The 23,980-nt window shown below is 36.6% G+C and overlaps 1 protein-coding gene across 3 annotated transcripts in view; it reads left to right on the top strand.

The window, feature by feature from the left end:
* The first annotated feature begins 4,644 nt into the window (after window positions 1-4,644).
* The window catches only part of lepr (leptin receptor), a 41,289-nt gene continuing 21,953 nt past the window's right edge, over window positions 4,645-23,980 (top strand). Inside the window, exons 1-6 of one of the 3 annotated variants that reach the window (XM_028026959.1) lie at window positions 4,645-4,904; window positions 5,007-5,246; window positions 19,263-19,315; window positions 20,759-20,962; window positions 22,864-22,990; window positions 23,432-23,610. In XM_028026959.1, the coding sequence (XP_027882760.1) occupies window positions 19,276-19,315; window positions 20,759-20,962; window positions 22,864-22,990; window positions 23,432-23,610 (550 nt within the window). In that variant the 5' untranslated portion in view covers window positions 4,645-4,904; window positions 5,007-5,246; window positions 19,263-19,275. Of the gene's footprint in view, window positions 4,905-5,006; window positions 5,247-14,234; window positions 14,415-19,262; window positions 19,316-20,758; window positions 20,963-22,863; window positions 22,991-23,431; window positions 23,611-23,980 lie in introns of those variants that run through there. The other 2 variants (XM_028026960.1, XM_028026958.1) reach the window with 2 other exon arrangements.

The following is a 23,980-nucleotide window of genomic DNA, read 5'->3' as shown; positions in this document are numbered from 1 at the left end:
AAGGTTTTTTGCTTTAATAGGCTCTATCACTGAAAATACTAAAGCAATATGTTTAAATGTAGATGTGAGAAAGCATTATTTTAATTTAATGCAAAGATCATTATAAGAAACAGAAGGATTTTATTATTTAGATTCTGTCAGAAATCCTGCTGATAAATAAAGTTGGGTTCTGTCTGTTCTGACTCAATGTGAATCAATTAGAGTTCTACTCTAAATGACCTGGCATCACAATTCACAGGGAGCTTTTACTGGACAGGGCTGGGAAAATAACAGGGTCGAGTGTCACTTTTAACATGATGTTAAAATAGCATTGTGATTGATGAAGAGAGGAAAGTCTGAGTGGGACACTACCGGTAAGCTCTTCCAGATCCTGAATATGTCTCCGTAAAACCCCCTTCAGAATGGGCACAGAGTGACACGTGACTGTCAACCAGTAAAATCTGATATCCGTGCCATCCAAAATGGCCACACATAGTAAACGGATGCCATGTGTGTGGTGAGTATTCTGACACCAAATCAAAAATAGACCCAGATACCCAGAGACACATAAACTGCGCCTCATTTGTCTCTTCAATATAATCATGACAGGTTTTGGGCTTCAAACACTGAACATGCCATCTGGAAGGAAACTTGCTCGTACATGAAATACTGCAGCAGTTCTGCAGACCTAAGGCAGCAGGTTAGTGGTTTTCACACAGGATTTTCAATGCATGTCTGATATTTAAGTTGTCATCAGAGTCACAGGAGTTCATCCTGTGTTATAGCTCAATGACTGAACAGATTTTAAACACTGATTTAATTTGTTTCACCGGTATGTTAGGAGTAATATTACTGTTATCACAAAGTAGAGAAAGTGATGAAAAATTTTCTCTAGACGTTTAGGTTTTGGCTTTAGTTTATTTTTGTTCATTAATTTATTGACAGTATGTCTTTGCCCTTTCCTTCAGGGCTAGTTTGGTGGTTTATTCTCCTGTTCTGATTCCTGTATATTTTTTTATTATTTCCTTAATATTCTTAAAACAATCATCAAGGGTTTGTGTTTTTATTTGTTCAGTATATTATTTTTGAAATATTTTATGGGCTCATTATTGCCATTTAGGTTTGCTGTGTGCTGTTCATTGTGTTCATTATTCTCTACAGTATTTTATTTTTTTTGCCACATTTATTAATTCCTTAACATTTGTTTCTTAGTTTATGTTTCTTAGATTTAATTTTCTCCTTTGGCTTCCTCATGCTGTTCTGTGTTGTGCTCATATTGTTGTCATTCTGCCAGTTTTTCTTATTTTAATTTATTTTGCTCATCAGCTTCATTGCAACCACCTGTATCCAGCCTGATTGTCTTCCTCTTTCATCTGTTTTCATCAATCTTCTGTTTTGCTGGTTTTTGGCCTTGTTCCCTCTGTAAGTTTTCCTTTATTTAATAAATTGTACTGCATCTTTTTCCCCCCAAATGTACTCAGCTTGATTATATTTCATTGAGGGACTTTATGTGACATCCACACAAGGTAGCTCATAACAATGAAGCAAGAAAGTGAATGTGATGTGTTGTTTTCAACGTTTCCTCTCAATTAGAATTCTGGAAACTGTAGCATTAGTATTTCACTAATTTTTTAGTAAATTAGTAAAATACTAATAATTAGTACTCTTTACTTTGATGTTCTGAAATAAAATCAGAACATCAAATTTAGGCCAATTAATTTAGTAAGTCATCTAGTTAGTTAGTTAGTTAGTTACTTAACACTCTGGTCTATCACATAATTCCAAATAACAAACACTGTGTGTGGCTGTAAGTAAGAAAAGTTATAAGAAAAGTTAAGAAAGTTCTCTGGGTATGCCTACCTATCTGTGGTGGTGCAAATGCTCTCCAAGACAGACATGATACTTTCTTTTATTTGGTATTCATGTCAAATTCCTCCTCAGAAAATAACAATCAAACCTTACAAGGTCGGCACAGTTTTTTGTTTTAACTCTTTTCCTCCTCAGTCTCTCAGCATCATTTCTCCATGTTTGTTTCTGCCTCCTCTATTTATTAGTAACTTGCTCAAACTTTAAGCTGTGGAGAAATTTCTCTTTACTTCCTTTCCTCCACATTGTTGATTGGATACATGAAGGATACAGAAACAGAGACTTGATGAGTTCATCATGGATCTCTTTCAATTGATTCTTTTGTCCACACATTTTCTAGACAATACACTCATGAAGACCAAGGACTGTAACAACAGTTCTGTCATTTTGTCAGGTTTATTGTGGAGTTTTAAGCAGCTGCAGCAGCTCACAGATGTTTTCAGGGTTGGACATTTACTTTCTATTGTCTCAATGCTTTGTTTGAGTTACTGACATCACACCAAGTGATTCAGCCTGTCTGCAAATACTAGATTTTTGTGTGCCTTTAAAGTATTCCTGTTTTAGAATTTTAAAGTTTTATATTCTTTTTAAAAAATATGAGTTTGAGCATTCATTGTTTTTCCTTTTCTTTTATTTATTTTGTTTTCAGACAGCTTTCCTTTTTAGATGTAATTTCTGTATGACTCTGTCATACATAGTTATTTCCAAAGACAAACAGAACTCTTTTCAAATGAGACTGCAGCAGAAACAACTCTACTTTGAGTTACATTGTTCTCTCTGGCACTCAAGAGACTTTAAGTTTTTACTTCAAGTGTCACAGCAAACAGCATGGTTATTAATCTCTATTGTATTATTTCACATTGAACATGCCCTGTATGTCATCAGATTATAGTCACAGGTTTTAATGAGGGGTTAGTTACATTTTCATTAACCATTAACATAGTCCTCCAAAATACAAATGCTTAAAAGCACAAAAGATAGTAAGTAATAATTACAGCTGAAATGAAACCATAAGTTTACATTCATTGCACAAAACAGAATAAAAAATTTTAAAAAACAAGATTCTTGCTGTCTTATATTAGATCAGACTAAACATTTCTTGTTTTCGGTCAGTTTGGGTGACCACATTTAAATTATTTATATTTACTATATAACAGAGTAATGACAGGTAGAGCTTTTCCAAAGTTTCCAATTTACCAAAAGCTGTTCACTACAGTTTTCTGGAATTTTAACTCAAATCCTCCTGGCAGAACTGAGTCGGGTTTGATGGCCCATACACAGCTTTTCAGCCCCGCCCACATTCTTAAAATTACTTTGAGATTAGGGGATATATATATATCCATTTCAGACCATGGAAGTCTATAATGAAGCCACTTTCACCACATTGAGAGACATTCCCACATATCTAAGCAGATTTTTGTGGTTCAGTATAACAAGAACACTGTGGCTACTAACTACAGGGTCTGTTTTATGCTTCTGGTTCTCCTTGTTGGGTTTCTTGGGCTTAGCTGTTTGGTTTATTGGATTGGTCTCTTGCTCTCATTTCTTCTCTTCACATTTTGAAGCTAAACTTTCAACCTGGTTATGAGGCAGTAGTGTGATTTTGGTCAGGAGTTTATTTCGTATTATTTTTTGAAGTATATATGCTTAGTTTTATATTAGGGATTTTATGATTATTTATGAACGGTGATTGATCAAACATGAATGTTTTGTGTTGAAGTGTCCTTTAAAATTTGTATTTTTTTTTTTTTGTTGGTCTTTTATGTTACGAGTCATCAGCTTCTTCCTTCTTATACTGAGTATCATAAATATCTAACCTAACTTTTTATTAAATTTCTGTTTGCTCAAAAAACGTAATTCCTTTAGGTAATTTGTTTCAATAAGTGTTCTGGGAAGGAAGGCAGGACACAATTTACAGTTTTGGAAAAATTGGACTTCTGGCAGAAAAAAAGAAATCACCATTTTGTTTCCTCTTTATTTTTCTGCTATCATTTCTTTCCGTTTTATTGTTCTGTGTTTTTGTCAATTCATTTCAAATGGTTCCTGTTCCTCTCATTCTAAATCATCCACTCTCTACCTATAGATGCATTTGTTTTGTTGTATAGTTTGTCTTTCCTTCACCTTATTTTTTGATAAGCCACACAATCTAGTCCAAGAACACACACTTACCTGCTTAGATGACTAAGAAGGTAAATATCACTGCTAAACTGATGGATTATAAAATAACTAAAGGTTACCTATTGCTTAAGCTGAAGCAGTTTATAGTTACAGCAGCTTTTATTCTAAGGGGGAAATGAAATGAAATACAAGGCAAAAGTCAATTTTAATAATGTAGAATTTCCATAAAAGCCAAACTTCCCAGAAACCAAACAGGTGATGGACTCTAAACTGTAGATAGAACACATTAAAGTAGGGATGACTCAAGCACTGAGTCACTTTTGCAACAGTAGAGGCAGAGAAAAAAGCCTAAAAATCAAGAGTGACTGTTTTTGGGGTGGGAGCAATATTACATAAACGGTAATGAAACCTATTTCACCTGCTCGATGGGTCCCAAACTGGCGGTTTCCAACCTGCTGTGAAGATGCTGGAAGACATTAAAGCTCAGATGACTCCAACCCAGAACCACCTGTGTGTGTGAGTAATATCCCCTGCTGCTTGGAGAATGCAAGCTGCTTTGTGGGACATAGAGGCAAAAGTACATCAACCTAAAACACTTCCATCATTACAGAGCTGTGGTACATTTACAGTTAAAACCAGAGGTTCATGTGCTCTGTGAAAAGACATATACATTTTTTCACACTGTCTGATGTGAAATCAGAATAAACTTTTCATGTTTTACCAACACATTTTCTATTTGCTAACTGCCAGAATAATGACAGGGATAATGTCAGGGTTCCTGTGTGCGTGTGTGCGAGTGCGAGTAACACATTTCTTCCAGCGAGGATCTTGGTGGAGAGCCTGGGCAGCCTTCACAGGTGGAGCTCATCAGTCTCATCAGAGTGTTGGGGATAAAGGAGCAGCAGAGCCTTCACTCAGTGCTGGATGATTAACGTCTACTGGTAGTCACTCTGGCCACCTCTTGTTGTCGGCTATTTTTAGCTTTTGATCAGTTTCTTGAGAACCTACCTGAAGTTCATAGTTCTTGTTTTTGCTTCCTTTAGGTTTTTGTCACTGGATCTCTAGGAATCGGTTCAACCGTTTTCTCCTCCTGTGAAACTCCCCAGCAAGTACCTACCTGCCTGCCTGCTCCACCGTCCCCCCCCCCATCTCCACTCCGCTCAGTCAGACCCCTGGCTCTCGGTCATCGCCTACCTCGCACTCGCCTCCAGAGGCTCCATCTCCATTCTCCACACAGGACCCCTGGGCACCTTTCTCCCACACTTCACCAAGTCCATTCGAAAGTAAGCCTTTTTTCATACTGCATCTGATCAACTCATTACAGGCCACCAATAACCCAACTCTCATTCCAGACGCCAAAGATTGCATGACACTGCCACTCCCTGATACATCAAGGAAACCTGCAAATTGTTCCTTGTTTGAAAGAAATAAAACCTATACCTTAATTGAACTTGTTGTTTCTGCATGTGGGTCAGAAGATTAAATCTGAACATGTCAGATTTTTTAAGGTAACTTTTATTACTTTCTTCAAAATCAAAAGTTTAACTGCACCTCATTAGTATTTGGTACGATTGCCCTCAAGTTGTATGACTTGGATGAAACGTTTTGGGTTTCCTTCCACAAGCTACTCACAATAGTTGGCAGGAATTTTGGCCCATTCATCAGAACTGGTGTATCTGAGCAATGTTTGTAAATCCCCTCGTTCACATAATGTTCGGCAGGATTGAGATCAGGGTTTTGTGATATCCACTCCAAAACATTGACTTTGCTATTCTTGAGCCAATTTGTAACCATTTTGGCAGGATGCTTTGGGTCATTGTCCATTTGGAATACCCATTTGCGCTCAAGTTTTTACTTCCTGGTTGATTTCTTGAGATGTTGCAGATGTAAACAGTTTAATGGGGGAGCATTGTTATGATGGCGTGCAGAAGGCGGAGTTTTGGTAAGAGCAGACGTTTCTTAAAGAGACAGAGACCTATTTTAAGGTTTAAATTGTGAAGTCAAATTTCTACTAGGGATACATACAACATTTTATAAAAATTTAAGTTAAGAAAAGTACTTTATTGCATTATAAAATGGCACTGGGGTAAGATGAGACATTTTCCATAGGATCATTGCATAAAGGCAGTCTTAGTTTGGTCACTAACTTGTATACCTGCATATATTTCTGGATATTGTGCATCCCTTCAAACAATCACAATGAGTCTAAGCATAACTAGCACTAATAACACAACTTATCCTGTGTGTGGGGTTAGCCGAGCTTAGGTGTGAGCTTTATACCTGAACACATGCACATTCCCACACTCCGTCCAACTCGACCCCACCCCTCACTTGATATTCTCCTTCCCTAAATAAGTCACTTTTAAGTGCATTCTTTTTGTTTTACACAATTCAGTGGGTACAATAACTTTTTTATTGTTGCAAATTACTGCTAAACAGGTGTTTAGCTAAAAAGAAAACAAGATGTTTTTAGTGGGCTTGGAAGCCAATATTAATATTTGGAGAGAAACTGAATACTTGTTCCAGAATCATAGTTTTTTTCCTTCATATGTTTGGGAAGTTAAGACTCCATGGTATCTGAGAAAATCTTGCTAGCTTCTGCTTGTTCATCATAGCCTGTCTTTTCCAAAAGTAAATTTTCTGTTATGAGAAAAGTCAATGTCATTCTGTCTAATTTTTTCTACTTTGCTGCTGCTCTATCCATCTATTGCTCTTTCATCAGTGGTGGTTCTACTTTTTTTTTTGCGCTCATGTATACGAGACTTGATGTCAACTCTGCAATAAAATACAGATCCATTCAATACATTGAAATACTATTGAAAAGCTCATTTATTTTGAAGAGAAATATATTATATAGATTATACACAGATGGCTGTTTGAAAGCCTTTATTTCTGTAAATTCTGAAGATTTTATATTTTGTTGCTGAAAAACATGACATTTAAAATTTGAAAAATACTCCAGACCAGCAACAAAATAAAACTATTTTAAATGTATTAAAGTTCATTTTCAAAAGATACTTTAAATCTGAGAAACACGTCTCATTGGGACATGTATTTTAATTTATTGAATATGAGTGTAAATGTAGAAACGTGATTTAAGATATGTACCCTGAAGCCAATATACATGTATTAACCTGTCATTTCAACTTTATGTGCCCACACACAAAATGCTACACTTTTAATTTCAGTGTATGATCTCATGTTATAGCTCACAAATGGCACAATTGATATAGAAAACAAATGTGAAAATCTCAACATTATATCAGAATACAGTTTGACACTTTAAATTTAGAAATAATTAGAAATCAACAAATGAAAGAATAAACAAAAACTTTCTAAAAACATCTGTTGGAATTATGAATTTCTGAGACTCAAAATTCAAGCAGCAGAAATTCAAACTGCTAAATAAGCCACATAAACCTTTTTCAATTTAAAATTCAGCTACAAATGCTATTTGGAGCGGCAATATCAATATATAATCTCATTTCCAATTATTTGGTTGTCTTTATAGTCTTGGTTGAAAGGGAGATTTCAACAGGTTTAACACAATAAAATCTGGTGACGCACAAGCTTTGGACTGTTTCACCTCTTATTTCATTCCCACCCTCCCCAACAGCCTTCAACTCCTTTCAAGATTGTTGTTTCGTGTAGAAAAAAAAAAAAAACAGAAAAAAAACGACATGCACTTTTCCATAATCTTGCTTGTCCCTCAGAGGACAGCATCTAATCTGCTTAGTGCAGAATATGTGACGGAGAAGTTGGATGTGTCACCATGTGTGGGTGAGTAAACCAGAAGTGGGCACTAAGCCTGTGGGAAAGAGTGCGGTTTTATTAGTGGCTCATTCAGGCTGTGATGAAACAGTTGTAGTAGTCCAGTGTACAAGGAGAGCGTATATATGGTTCTGCTCTGTCGAAACAACCGAATGATGGGCTAGGAGGGCTGCAAGACAGAGAACTGAGCCACATAGTATTAGAGAAATCACATCTGCCCCCTCAGGCCCTTTGCTGTGGTGTGTAAATTCTCCTGGTGTCCCAGCCAGAATTATCCACAAAAATTTGTTTTTCACAAAACACACAGAAGAATCCTAACGACACAGCTCTTGGTGTCCTCTAGATTGGTGTTTATGTCCTCTGATGAATGATTCATCTAATACCACTCATAAACTGAATTATTTGCAGGCATGTCCTTTATTCTTGTGAGATCTAAATGCTGTTCTCTCACTGCGTTACCCTCTCTACAAACACAGTATGTGGACACATTACTTTGTTGTTCTATCACATAAAAAATTGTCTGTGCTGTCCCAACTTAGTAGCAACACAGAAAAATCTTCTAATTGCCCTTTTTGTTACCAAAAAATGCAAAGAAACCCTAAATCCTTCTTAAATTTTTGCCTTTATGCAGTGTTATGAGTCTTTACTGTAAAACTATGTGATTTCTATAATGAATGAGTACATGTTTTTCATAGTATTCTCTTTGAGTTTGTTGCATTTCAGTGTTTTTAGAAAGAATTCACATTTAGACATAAATGTGCAGAATTATTGCTGCAGTTCAGGTCTTCTGTGTGCGACTGAAATTTGTTGGGACATTTCATCTCTTCTCTGTTGATCCTTGGGTTAACTGTGAAATTTAACAATAGAGTTTGAAATGTAGGTTGTAGTGCAGTTGTGGGTGTACTTGGTGGGCAGAGTACATAACCTTGGGGGACACCAGTAAGATGTGATTACACAGACTGACATACTAACATTTATTTTGGAAGGAATCCTTGACCCAGAGACAAAAGTATGCACAGTTTGTCAACCAGCCTATTTATACTGCTGTAGTCAAAGGCTGAGCTAAAAGTAACATCCAGTATCCCAACATGTCGGTGCTGGTTTTTCTGGGAGACCAAGAGCTGGTTGTAGTGGTACAGAGATGGCATCATCTGTACATGTAATGGTTTTGGTTAAAACCAGGAGAAATGCAAGTTCCAATTTGTGTCATCACCAGCCTCCAGATGGTGGCTGATGGTTTAAATGGACAGTCTGTGGAACACCATCTGGCACAGCTGCCTTAAACTGTTGAAGAGGTGAAGTATTTACTCAACTTGGTAGGACTGGAGAGTGAATATTCAATGGTTGTAGTGTTGCTTTTTCATCTCTCCTCAAACTAGACAAATAATACTTTTCCTGACAAAGAACATTAACGATAGAACTGCACAACCTGAAATGTTAAACAACCAGATGGTACTGCTAGCGAAAATAACAAAGAAGAACATATGAAGTAGTAAGCAAATTTTTAAAAATATTTTTTCAGACAATGTGCAGCTGCTTCCACCAGAGCTCTCACAGCATCACACAGGTCATAATGTTGTCTGTCATTTGAATGTGTTGGATCCGAAGGTCTTCTGTACAATCATGAAATGACAAGTTCCACAGGTTTGTTACTCCAACACCTGAATAAGTTGTCAACGTCTCCTCTGATCACTGATAGATACTGAGTGCTACATTTATAATGGAGACGCAGGTATTGGCACAAATAGGTTTCTACTTTGATCATTTCATGTAGGCAGTAATGTTGAGCTTAACTGCTGGGTACCTTGATTCATGCACTCAATTTTCATTTGCTTTGTTGCCATCTTGTCTCTTGTTTGATGGTAATTTATTACAATGCATTTAATATTGGACCTTTGGGATTGCATTCAGCATTGGTTACATTTCTTGACATGATTCAGAATAACTCTGTCAGCACCAGGAAAAGCACTGTGCTGATGTTTTAAAGAGCTGCCCGTTGAACTTTTGTCACAAAAACGACATTGTTTTCCACATAAAACACCATTGCATCTTTTAATTTTACATCACCAGAATGTGTTTCCTAGATGACAGCTCTGAACTACTGACATATTTCATGTTATGGAACTGGATGCATTAACCAGAACACTTAGCTACAGCAAAAGTGTTGAATTTCAGATGTAAGATGCAGCATTCCTGGAAGCACATAGTTGGTCTCTGATCTGGTAAAATTGTCACATTGTTTTTAGTCACTATGCAAGGTTTTCTGTTGTGGTGAACATGTTAACACATGTTTGTAATTACACAGTTAGTGTGATTGCAAACAGTTTGTGTGATTGCAAACAGAAGCTTTTACAATTGATTTTCAAAGCACAAAAATGCATTCAAGCTGACTCTGGAAAACTGTAGCAATGTCTGTGTGGCAAATGAAAGTGACTTCTGCAGACAGACCAATGTTAGTCTGAGAACTCTCATTCTCAGAGGAGAAACCAAATCCACAATTAGAAAGAGAAGGGCTTTCTGTTTGTGTTGTCTTTGTACCCATTGTAAATTGACTTTTATTTTTTTGGGTTGGAAGCTGAAGCAATCCAACCTAAAGGTTTGGGAACCACAGATCTGTTGTAATGACAATTACAATAAAATACATTTTACTTTGTAGTTACAGTGTAACAAAATGTGTAAATTCTGTTGATCTCAAAATTATGTCACAATTAGTATCTGTTAAATGTTTATGAAATGTTTTGGAATACTGTGTACAAGATGTTACCCAGGCAGGAAAATAACAAATCAATAGCTTATCAGTCTTGTAAACAAATAATTAGTGTTGTAAACAGTTCTGCTGCCTAGTCTGGCCTTTTTCTCCTGCTGACTGTATCATGCAGCCCCTGAAACATGAGATCTAGGAAAACATCCCCTATCATTTAACATCAGCAGAACAGTGTGTGCAGACTTCTGTGTGGTTATTATGAACAGCACATTTAGAAGCTTCATGTGGAGTTTTTTTATTTTTTCGTTCTCTATTTTTTTTGTATTTATCAACTTATCTACAGGTCACACTTCAAAAACAGTTTACATATGGATGATCCCACACTACCAGTTGACCCAAAATACACTGCTCAAAAAAATGAAGGGAACGCTCAAATAACACATCCTAGATCTGAATGAAAGAAATATTCTCATTGAATACTTTGTTCTGTACAAAGTTCCATTTGCACAACAGCAGGTGAAATTGATTGTCAATCAGTGTTGCTTCCTAAGTGGACAGTTTGATTTCACAGAAGTTTGATTTACTTGGAGTTATATTGTGTTGTTTAAGTGTTCCCTTTATTTTTTTGAGCAGTGTATAATTTTTGATAAATAGTAAAGAAATAAAAATTTTAGAGTAACAAAACATTTATATTTCTTACTATCTATATTTGAATTTAAATTTGATACAAAATTAACCAGAATCTCTGATGCTGTGGAACTGTCTAAAAATAAGAGAATGTCAGAATCGCATCCCAGCAAAGCCACTAAAGAGAGATGACATCATCCCATGTTAGTGTTGTCACTCAAGCTTGAGATCATGATCTCAGTGTGTGGATGATCTCAGTGTGTAAAACCCTCTCAAGGTGTTTCCTCTCTGTCTTGTGCTTCAATTATTCGACAGTTGGCTCTAATATTTGAGTCATGGCTCATTTACTTTTATTTTAGACATGGGCAACTCAGCAGTGCAGTCATTTTGATGGTAGAAAGTGAAAAGCAGTATGTGACCAAGGAAAAGGGAGCCTCTGAAAGCACAGAGTGTCATTTCTACTGATTATTTTAAACAATTAATAAAATAAAATGTGTTTAATTTGAGACAAACTATAAAGTATTGAGCTGTGGTTGCTCACGTGCAACTAATCAGAGTATACCAACAATAAACTGTTTGAATAAACCCGTTTGAGTTACTTAAAATGGTAATTCAAACACAAAAGTAAAAAGATGGATAAAGACAATATTTTAGCTGCTTTATTGTTTGAACCTCAAAACATTATTAGGTTTCATATGAAATGTGGAATGAGATGAAAACATTTTTTGTGTTCTGATACATCTCTCAGAAAACCCATGCTTTTTCCCCCGAGGATTTAATTTTGTTTCGAAACGATGAGATCATTTTGTCCACAGGTTGGAATAATGTCAGCAGAGAGGAGAGTCTTCTTCTCCATTTAAGTTCAGGCTTCTGTTGCAGCAGTGTCTTTGCTTTGCTCACACTGATCAGTGAACCTGAAAATTTGACCTAAGTTCAAAATGTATGTAGCAGGATGTAAGTCTGACATCTCTCCTATTTTAAAGTTGTGAGGTGAATTGACTGCAGAAGAGGATGTTTTTACAGATCGTTTAAGATTTAATGTGGACAACTTTCTAAAATGTAGATCCTTGCTTTCAAGAATGATAATTATCCAGTTATAAATTTTGTATGCCACCCTAAACCTGTTGTGGGTTGGCTGGTGGCCATGCTCAGCAATCAACAGGTGAGACATAGGGTGAATGTAGCTTAGATTTTTGCCTGCCACAGCCTCAAAAAAATATTAATTTAATAAGAAACAATGAAAGATTCTTCCCAGACATTTGCTTTTGTTTTAAATGTGTGTAGAAGCATAGGCTGCCAGACTCTGACTGTCACTGCAGTTTTCAGTCAGTAGAGGAATGTGGGGGCGCTGAAAACAGATGAGGTAAATCTATTCAAATAAAGATAAGCGGGTTGGAAAATGGATGCGATGCCCCTCATTGTGAGGCAGACAGATTAAATCCACTTACAAATGACTCTCCTCCCCTTTACCGAGTCACAAAATGACGCATTTCTTTCTACGTCACATAGTCAGATAGTGACTGCAGTCACTATTTCATTCTGACACACACGCCTAGATTAAACACACATACAAAGATCTTAGGTCACTTTCAAATCATACCAAATGATAATTATAAAAATGTTCCACTTTAGCTCTTTATTTTTTAAATCTTTACTTTTATGAGATTCCCGTTTTCCCCAAAAGAGTCAATTGTATGCAAACCCTGTTGTTGTGTAGCTCTACAAACATCTGCTAGAGTTTACTAAAACCCAACAACGAATCTAAAAAAAGAATGACTATGTACATTCCCAAAAGTTCCAGTTCTTGGATATTATGAATAATATTGGGAAATACAAAAAAAAAAATTGCATATCTCCAGAAGACACTGGGTGAGAGACAGTGTACAGACAACTGATTATAGAAATTTGTTTGCATTGCACAGTCCATGCTTTCAAACAACTAAGACAAGTATTTAAATAGCAACCATCTGGAATACAGAGATCCGGTTCTGCATGTGTTTTTATAAGCGTCACGTTTTCGCAGTCAGAAGAGAATAAATGCAGAGAGAGTATAAAATGGGATAGGAACCTTGATGGATTTAGCATCACAGTATCCACCAGAGTACTTTTCAACACACTCATGCTGCATCACAAGCTCTTTAGAAATGTATGCAGGAGTTTAAGGGACAAAATTAAATAAATAAATACATTATTAAACAATTAAAAGTACCATGAAGTAAGTAAATGTCTATAAATGTTGAAATAATTTATTTAACCCTCCTGCAGTCCCAGATCGACACTCAGAAAAAGTGATGCAGATAGGAAGGTGACAGGAATGTCCCATTATTACATCAGTTTCCAAAACCATGTACAGTAATTTAGATAAATAAAAACTTGTAAAAGTGCATGCAGGGTCAGTCCGAATCCCTGCAATCAAATAAAGGTTTCACAAATCGCAAACTGAATGCCAAATATTTTGCAGTTAGGGTAGAATGATCTGATCCAGGTTTGAAATATCTATGATGTTGCAGTTTTTAAACTAGAGTTTCTTAAAGATGCTCAGAGAAGTTAAAAATTAGGTGTAATTGCCCTTTAATAGCAACCATCTAACCATTTTGGGCTAAAATTAGAAGCCTCGGGTTCAGGAGATGCATTGTGATTAACAACAAAAACTGACCCAAGCCATGGGGGTGAGGGGAGCATGTAAGGGTGAGTTTGTGTGTGGCCTTTGCACTCTTTTTCTGGTGTTTAAATGCTTCTATAATTCGCGGGTCAGAAATGACCCATAAGATAATCCTTGTACAGCCCACATGGAAACATAAACAAAAACAAAGTATCACTTTTTCTAATGACGCGGTCAATTTAGGAAAAGTCATAAAATTTCAAATCGGAAGGAGATAGTTTACTATATTTTTTCTACAGCTAAACATGCTAGTGGGTCACTTTTGACCTGCAAGACAAAACCAGGGTTAAGTAATTTAAGGAAAGATTTTACAGATTTTATGCGATTTGATTCAAATTAAACACATCTTTCAAAAAGAGATGCTTGATGTTGTTCGGAGTTCTCCCAAGAAACTAGTGCGCTCCGTTTATGCACATCCCATAACATTAGTGTAATTTCGGAGGCTTCCTGAACGCACCACGGCATAACAGGATCCCCTCTCACTCTTCCTCCTCCCCTCAGTACTCCCATCTTCAGTCCCTCTACACCACGTCAACCAAGCAGCGCTTACTGCGTGGTAACTTTTCACGCACTCAGCTCTTTATCTGTCAGCGGGGCGTGAGCTGTGGCAGCAGCGCGGCGGATTTAACTCACCCGGCTGATCTTGGCAAAAAGAAAACCTTCATGAAGCTTCCCAGCAATTAAGACGTAAGAACCCGGACTATTTAACATTTAATTACAGTTTGAGTGTATTCTGTCTCCCTTCTGTTTCTCTATCCACACTCTTTCTTTTTTTCATCCGTTCTTTTAACTTCACACTGCGTGCATAAATCACAGTGCATTTTTTATTTATTTACGTGCTTATTAGTATTGGTCAATTTCATGAATCCAACTGTTTGTAATATGTGCTTTGGACTTGCCCCTTGTGGGAAAATTAAAGTCATTTTAACTTTTAATTTTTGCAGTTTAAAAATTCTCAGAACTTTTCTGTATATTTCAACATTTTTATACTGCTTTATTATTCCATATCAACCTAGCCTATCAGTTTAGTTTTCTATGCGTTCTTGTTAGTGTGAAAGTCAGAAATTCCCCAGATTCCTTCTTGTTCCATGTAAAACTAATCAGTGGACTGTCAAAAAGCTCGCTCTAGGTGCCATGGCGTAGATGAGAAATAACAGCACACACCAGAGGGACAGAGCCTCTTGTGAAACTGGAGAATAGTCATTGTTTTGGTTGTAAAAAGCATGTTGGTCTGCAATTGTTAAGTAGAAGAAAATTCCTTGTGGATTGTTTTGTGACAACTGAGCAGTTAGAGCTGCCACACACTGAATTTGAAACCGCATGTGATCAGCAATAGTTGGATGCAGACAGATGCTTTTCTTTACACGCAGTGACAGACACCTCGACTTGCAGAGGAAATTGTGTTAGAACAGCACTTCCAAAACACACATTTATGTTCTTAGACATAAATCAACAATAAGCTGGTTGCCTGTATCTGCAAGGGCGACTTTGTTCTACAACAACGGTGTGTTAATTGCCTTCTTCCCTTGAATAAACTAGGATTGAATCTGGTATCAAGGTAGAGTGGTTACTTTGAGATAAGAACCTGTGCTTGTATTCAATCTTTTGGATTTTTTCAATGAGTGAGTAAATGTGAGTGGGTGTGTCATTGTAATTTTATTTCTTAACAACTATCTGACTCAATGACTACAGCTTCAGTCATGAATAAATGCAGATCTTTATCTACTGTGGATCTCTGCACAGAGAGGGTTTACTGAGATGATAGGTTAAAACCAACTCACTCCTTTCTGTTTTGATATGACTTGTTGATAATGTGACTCATTATTTAGTCATAGGTGGAGAAAACTCACAAAGGATTGTCTTCCCATTTCATAAACTAAGCACATCACTTTGAACATTCCTTTTTTTTTTGTAAGAACAGCGTCTGGCCAAAGTGCTGTACAATAAAGACATGACTAGGAGAGGACAGGTAAAACAAACAAAAAAGTAAAAATAAAAATGCATAAATTCACATGTAACTCAAGTTGTGTCATATACCCGAAAGTAAATGTTGGTTTCTAAATGAGAACCTCCAAAAAATCTATAATCTCAATCTCTATATAGAAATGGGGCATTACAAAAATATCCCCATGCATAGGGTATGTTTACATAAGCTTTATTTATTTATTTAAATTTTTTTTGTGGTTGTATTTTTTTGTTTTACAACTTAAAAAGTAGCATCAAAATCCATGTTGCTCTGTGATGCATTTATATATGAAAATGGTTGCAAGAAATCTATCGACTGTTTTCTGTTATTGCGACTTTGGCGACATCGTATGAAGGCTCGGTGGGAGCACCCTCAATTTTGTTGTGCCTCCAAAATATGAAAAGATAAAAAAAATAATAGTAGTAAGAATCTATGATAACAATAACGACTATTGTTAGTCGTGTCAAAGTTTGTACATCTGTTCTCTTAAAAAACTGTTTTTCTTATTACGCACATACTTTTCTTAACCAAATGCATACAATAAATTCAATCTGCAATTATGTCCCAGAAATAACATTCTGTTGCTTAATTAAGACACAGTGGTATTTGATCTGTTTGGCAGAAATTTTTTACTCCTGTTTATACCGTGACTCTTACTGTGATCAGATTAAACCTGTGTAGGAAGTGTTGAAAATCGGCTAGGAGTGCTATTACAGGGGCGTCAAATTCCAATCTCAACAGTGTGAGAAAGTTTACCAGTCTGTTTTAGGATGAGTCATATGAATTATGATGTTTACCTAAGTCTCTGAGTAGATTCCTGCACACGTTTATATATATTGGGTCAAATTCAATTGACCCAAACCAGAATTAATAGGAAAAGTTGATAAACCATTTGGAGGCACCCAAACATTTACCTATCAGAACAATATGGGTTGTTCTGATAGGTAAATGTACTTTAAAAATTTGCTCCTGACCTAACTGTCTGCTGGCTACACATTGATCTCTATAAATTATTTCTATAAGGTGAAGCTTACCCTAATTAAGTTCCCATCTTTTATGTTGTCACAAGCTGAGGACATCTCAAAGAGCTCTGTCCAATCCATCGTCTAAAAATAGCAAAAGTAGACTGCAAACCTGCCAAGATATGGGCATCCACCCAACCTGACAGGGTGTGCAAGGAAATTGCTAAGAAGTAATACATCGAGGAGTCCTAACTCTGGAGGAGCAGTAGAGATCCTTAGCTCAGATTGAAGAATCTGTTGACACAACTGTTAGTCAAGAAGGCTGTAAATCTGACTTTTATATCAGAGTGACAAGACGACGCTTAAGTTTGACCAAAGTGTTGTACAGAGAATAGAGAAGGACAGATTTTTCCAGCTGTGGGTAAACCTTAATTGTTTGCAGTTTGCCATAGGCCATGTAGGGAACACAGTGAACATGCTAAAAGGTCATCTGGTTAGATGAGACCAAAATGTAACTTCACGGCTTGGATGCTATGTGTGGCGGAAAGCTAATACTGCACTTCACCCTAAACACACCATTCCTTAAAAACTGGGGTAGTTAATGGCCCCACAAATGCATTTTAGGACCAAAGAAAATTAATCCTTTTGAACTGTTGCCTCCAGATTGTTTCCTTCAGCTGAAGAGTCTTTAAATACAGACAGGCTTTTTGCTAGTTTTAGGCAATATAATGTTACGCTTGCTGTTTTATCTCCTGTTTTTATGCTTATTTTTATTGTAAAGGTTTGTGGTTTTTGACATGTGAAAGGTTCTACATAAAGTTTACGTACTTGCTTAATTTTCTCAGACAGGAAATCTGGACAGAGTTTATAGGAGGATCAATAGAGCTAAATACAGGGCAATGTTGAAAAATAGCTTCTTATAGACTTCAAAACACTTAAGACTGGGGTGGAGGTTCTCTTTCCAAGATGACAGCAACCCCAAACTAACAGCCAGAGCTATGATGAAATTGTATAAATCAAAGCATTTTCATGTCTTGACCCAGTCAAAGACCTTCTAGTCAGTCCAGTTTCGAATCTGGCATCCAACTTGACTGAATGTGAGCAGTTTTACAAGAACTGGTAAAAAAAAGACAGTTTCCAGAAGTTCAAAGGTTGACACATAACCCATAGCTGTAATTGTAAAGGATTTCATCATATTTTTATTTCGAAAAATAAAATGGAAAACTATGATGTAATGTGAAAAGATTTAATGTGTTTGACACAACCGCTTAAATTTGCATTGAATTGTGTTATCTTCACACAATTCAAAATAATTGTACATACACATACTTGTATATGTGGAAGTTTTTCTCAATTAAGACATTGTGTATAGTTTTTATCTCGATGATGCTTTTTTATGGAGAACGTCTAGCAGAAATTAACGCTATGACACCAGAAATTAAAACCCTGGTGGTTCTCTGCTTAGAATAGTTCTCTGATTCGTGCTTGAGATGTGGCACAGACGTTATCAAAAATCCAGATTTTTTGTGGCAGCTTTGACAGTGAGAGCGTTTAAGCTTCAAAACAGTATGTGTTTCTTATTTCCGGTTCTCGGAAACCATTTGCCTGAATGTTTTAGGCTTGTCTCTTCTACCACACACCTGAGTTGAATTAGTAGGTGATTTACAGGCTTCTGCAGTACTTGATAGCATGTAGAGCAAATTATGCAATCATTTGAATGAGATGTTTTGGAATGATGTTCTAATCCCTAGATTATATTCTTTCCTACAAAGTTATGGCACTTGAAATTTAAACTTGAAAAAACCATGACAGGTACGAACATTCTGTCTTCTCTTCTGAACAGAACACATATTTTTCTGCGGCATATCATTCCAGGAATTTGAATGCCGGTAAGCTGACCAGACACATTTTAAGTTGGGGAGAAAATAATAATTCACCTTCCTAAAACCATAAAGCGTCACATTTCAAAATTTCAGCTTATCCACTCAGCCAACTCTTTCCTGCTCCAACTTCTTTATGATGCTGGGTTTTCTTTTATCCACGTCAAGATACCAAGTTTGCATTTGAGATCAATGTTAAAAATAAGCTGTTGGCTCAGCATTGTCCTTCCTGTCATAACAACATTGTGAAATTCAGAGGTCTACAAAACCAAAAAAGTTTACTGAAGTGTTGTGATAAGTTCCTTTCATGCAGCACCACGAGCAGAACATGCTAGGCAGGCATCTCTTCAGCTGAAGAAGAAACATAACTAAATCTGAAGTCTTGTAATACTTTCCTCATAAAAGAAGCTGAATTGTAAAGACTACGGTGATTTTTATTAATTTTCTTTGTGGTCAGCCTTGATTTGTAACTGTACCGAAGTCTAAAGATGACTGAACTTGGCATCGTCTTTCTTGGCAGCACAACACAGAGGAATCTTACACTTTAAATTACTGCCTGTATTAGCAGGAGTTTACAAGCATACACTTGACTTAAAATGAATCATTACAATACCTGTGTAAATGCAGGTTTCCTGGTACAATGTTGATCACCATGGCACACCTGTTCGTCTGTTTTCCTATTAAGGATTGCTCTTAAGTAACTGTTTCAGCTTGTGTGTCTTCCCAGGACTTGGTCCGTAATGTTGACAGTCCTGGTCCACGTGCTCCTGATGCTGCTTGGTGAGTTTCCAGTTTCCAGTGTTATGTTGTTGGATGTTTTCTTAAATCTTATTTGTGTTTTTTGAATGAAGAACTCTGCACTTATACGTGGAGAACAGAAGTCAGAATCGGCATACACCATTTTTAAGATTTGATCTTATATTGAAACATCATGTCTAAAATAACCATGTGTTTTTTGCATTCAGTCACATCAGAACCCTTAGTAACAGGGTCACACCTCTGCTACATCTTATAATGATGTGGTCTTATGGTTTAAGTTTAGCAAGAGAGAGGATTTTAGCAATCATTCATTATCTGGTAAAATAGACCAACGGGATTCTCGGGGTTAGGTTGCACCATTTATCATCTGAATTATTTTCTTATAAAATGAATCATGTTTTATGTCTTAAATTCTTCAAACTTGGCTGTTTAGAAGAAAAAAAAACTTTACAGATTTCCTCTGTTCAGTCTGACTGAATTTGGGCTTCTCTGTAAAGAACAAACAATAATTTTATTCTCCAGATGTGCAAAACTACTTGATAACGAAATGCACGTGCTAACATACACATGAAACTGAACATTGAACAAATGATTAAGGGGTCCTGTGGTGGTGCAAGGGCAAAGCACAACCCATGTATTGAGGCTTTAGTCGTCATGCCGGTGATCGCACGATCGACTCCTGGTCTGGCGACATTTGCCGCATGTCTTTCCCTTTTTCTCATTACCGTCTTTCCTGTCAAACTACTTTCAAATAAAGGCCACTAGAGCCAAGAAAACCTTTAAAAAGACACAAAAAAAAGTATTATACTTTTTTTTTACCATGGAAAATTGAAGAATCAACTTGAACTTTAAACAAGATTTCATTGAGAAGTAAATGTAGAACTACTTTGTGGTCAACAATGTGACATGAGTGAGTGATAATAATGTTTTTTATTAAATTGACAGGATGAAAAAAACATCACACTCTGTTCTTCAGAATGACTCATCTTGCAACCTGTGTTTTGCCCGTTTGAATCCTCTTGCTGTTTATCTCAGTCGTTGGGCTAGACACTTGTCACACTGCCCCAGGGCAGCTGTGGCTACAATGTATCTTCCCAACATCAGGGTGTGAATGACTGAATGAAGCATAAAGTCTTTTGGACTGGATAAAATGTCATACAAAATACAAGCCGTTCCCCAATCATTTAGAATGCAAACTTATATGTATGGCATGACAGAAATACAATGTTTGGAAATATGTTGGAGATGAAATGAAAATAAGTATACAGACAAATTCTAAAACTGTCTTTGATTTCAGTTTACATATTCTTTACTAGTAGAATTTTGACATAGGTTATACAATAAATAAAAATATATACCTTGACCTTTTGAGATGACCTAATCTTTTAAAATATAAAAAGCCACCAACTATTATTTTTTTGAAAACGGTTGACCCTTTTTACTCTCCTTTCTCTCTGTGTTTAGCTGTTCAGTGTTTGCGACCTGGAGCTCCCGTTCATTCAGGCGCCCTGGACGTCCCCTGGCAGGATGAGGTGTGCTGCGACTCACCTACTGCCAACGCTTATATAGAAGAAGGGACAAGTCAGTCTGATTTAAACCTCCCACTGTCTCCACGCTGCAAATTTAGGAGCTCCTCAGCTGAATCAAAACCTCTAGTCTCTCTAGGGGGTAAGAGTTTATGTTCAAAATATTGTCTGTTTTTGTGGCAGTGAGTGAAATGTTCCAGTAAGAGTATATGATGCCATGGACTTAACAAGGCTCACAGCATCAGGGTCTCCATTGTGCATAACAGTAGGCTTGAAGTATTTTTTACATGTATTTATTGACTGCTTAACACCAAGCCTAAATCAGGTGTTATTTTAATCTCATCTGGCCACAGCACACAGTTGTACGTACACTCCTCCATGAACACAAACACAAATAACCACAAGTAATGTTAACCTCTTCTTTTCTACACATTCATTCTTTATTCATGTCAAACCCTCATAAAACTACTAAAAAGCTCAATTTTAATCTGATCTGACCAAACAATATGTTTCAGTTAAAGCCCCAGTATAATTTAATAAATGCCACATCTTTCTATTCGTGATAGTAAGACAAAAAAGGCATGCCTCCCAAACAATTTGTCAGCAATGAGTGGATTAGCAAAAATATTCTCAGTGGAACATTTTACAACTGCTAAAAAAAAAATGCATTTATTGCAAAGTTTGTACCAAGGCTGTAAGAAAGTTTAGAAAATGATGAAAGTGAGTTCACAATTTAAAAGAAATGATCTTGTGAAGAGAAACTATCTTGTTGTTCTGTTTCTGACTGCAGAAACATCAAAGTGTGGTGTGATCAACATGCTGTGCTGGCAGGCACAGGCAGGTTTTGGATGATTATATGTTGAACAGACTTTACTAGCAAGTCAAATGACTCTTTTTTAGTCTTTGATTGAAATGTTCCAAACATCAACCTGACATGACCTCTCTGGACTATTACTTGTTCTTTCTTTAGGTCTGTAGTAAAAAAAAAAAAAGTAAAATAAAATAAATACATTTACACTGAAAGCACTGTTTGGTTGCTTGAAGTGTAGAGGAGATAGGAAGGTTCAGTGAGTTTACACAAGAGACAGGAATCCATTCAGTTGAGTCATAATTATGAAATACTCAGCTCATTTTGCATGTGGTGGTGGAGAAGCTTGTGGGTTTTCTTCACATTGGTCTGTAAAAAGCCGTGATGCACAAGAGCTCAAGAGTTTAATGGGGAACAATTAAAGCCTCTCATTGTGTGTCTACATGCTTCCTCAGACCCGTAAACGGTTTGTGCTCACAGGTGAACTTACACACCAGGAACAGGGATCACAGGAGAGAATTTACCAGGAGTCAAGATCCCATCTTTACATAATTTACATCTAAGCAGCAATAAAATCTGCTGCTTAGATGTAAGCAGCTGGTTAAAATGTTAATGGTTAAAATGTCAATGTTACAGCTTTTTAAAAGTTGAAAGTTCCCATCTATGTTCCCTGGAGAATGTAGATCCTTTCCTATGTTTCCAAATCCTGCATGTTTAATAACAACAACAGCTGAAAAGAAAAACATTCCTGTGTTCCGGCATGTCTTGACATCTCTTTGTTTTAAGCACTTCATCCACTCGAGTTGACTTTGTCTTAGTTACAATGTTAGTGTCCCAACTGCACTAAATGTAAGACTTGTACTTACATTTAATGTGAGAAAAGACTCATATTTCTATGTAAGATTTAGATGTATTGCAAATTGGACAAATACATCAACTTTTATCAGGATAGGATTACTATGTACAGTTTGTTATTATATAAATGTGCAAACATTTTTGGCTTAAGCCTTAGAATCAGTCAAAAGTCATAGTATTGAGTCACCACCTGACTGAGCCTTCTCTTGGATATTTGCTGTATCTGCAATTATCATTCAGCTGGCAACAAGTTATTTAATGTTGGTACGTTGAGTAACTTCTCATTTCTTCTCAGATTTCAACATGTTTGCTGTTTTTTTTAAAGAAATCTTCAGCTGCAGGTCACAAAGGGGTAATATGTAAATGTGGTTTTTTGTCAGGCACTTGTTTGGACATACTGTGCAGATTTGATGAACCCTGGTCAAATTTAACTTGTGATCTTAAGTTCAGTGGCCTGTCATCTGGTATAATGAAGCCCAGTTGTTTGGCAGTCAGCCTCCAGCAGATGTAAGTATAAACTTGTCTTCTGGTTTTGAGAGTGCCTGAATGTGTACTTGTTTGTGGTTGAGGGTTTCCTGACTGCTCACAGCTGTTTACTTTGGTCAGTGATGGGGAAGATGTGAGGTATAACACTGGTTTCAGGCTTCCATAGTGGCGTGAACAAAGAAACTAACTCACTGCACAGTTTACCAACCTCATACAGTGTGGAATATGATGCACAGCTGCTAAGAGTGCTATTTTATTTTTATTTTCTTTCATTTTTAAAGCATTTCAAATTACTCACAGCAAGGAAGCTTTTTTGTTGTCACGTGATTTGAAATGTTCCTATCAAAATTAACTTTTCTTCATGTATTTGCCACCTGTCAGGCTTAAGAGAACATTTAGTTTGTAACATGTTCAACTTTCTTTGATCAAAGTCCTCCTAATAAAATTTGCTCCTCTCTCCAGTTCTCTGGAAAACGACACAGATTACCATGCGTCTGAACATAAGGCTGTGTGTGACGCAGAGGATTCACTCATGTGCTCAATTCATCTCAATTCAACAAGAATCTTTGCTGTTCGGCTGACGGTCAATGTCTCCAATGTTTTGGCTTCACCAGTTTTGCTGAGAATTTCTCCCAGATCTGGTAAGAAAGAAAAACACATAAACAAAAAGTGTGTTGTATCATTTGTTTGACAGATAAATGTTTTTTAACTAATACTGGTTTAGATTCAGTGAATGGGATAAGGTTCATTTTTTGAATCAGTAAACAAATTGACACACTAAACCACACCAATGAGGTAAACATTATGACCCGTAGCTTAATATTTCGATAGTTCACTGTTTTCCTACCAGAATAGCACCAACTCATCAAGGGATGGAATCCACTTCTTTGGCATTTTGGGCTTCAGCAGCTTGTCTTTTTGATCAGGTCACAGGGCACAGCCTCTGATCCCCACATACACACACAGAGTCACTTTTCCCACTGTGGACCACCTTAGATCCTAAGCATTGAA

Source organism: Xiphophorus couchianus, chromosome 9, assembly GCF_001444195.1.
Source record: "Xiphophorus couchianus chromosome 9, X_couchianus-1.0, whole genome shotgun sequence".
Classification (NCBI taxonomy): domain Eukaryota; kingdom Metazoa; phylum Chordata; class Actinopteri; order Cyprinodontiformes; family Poeciliidae; genus Xiphophorus; species Xiphophorus couchianus.
This window is presented reverse-complemented; position numbering and strand designations above follow the sequence as displayed.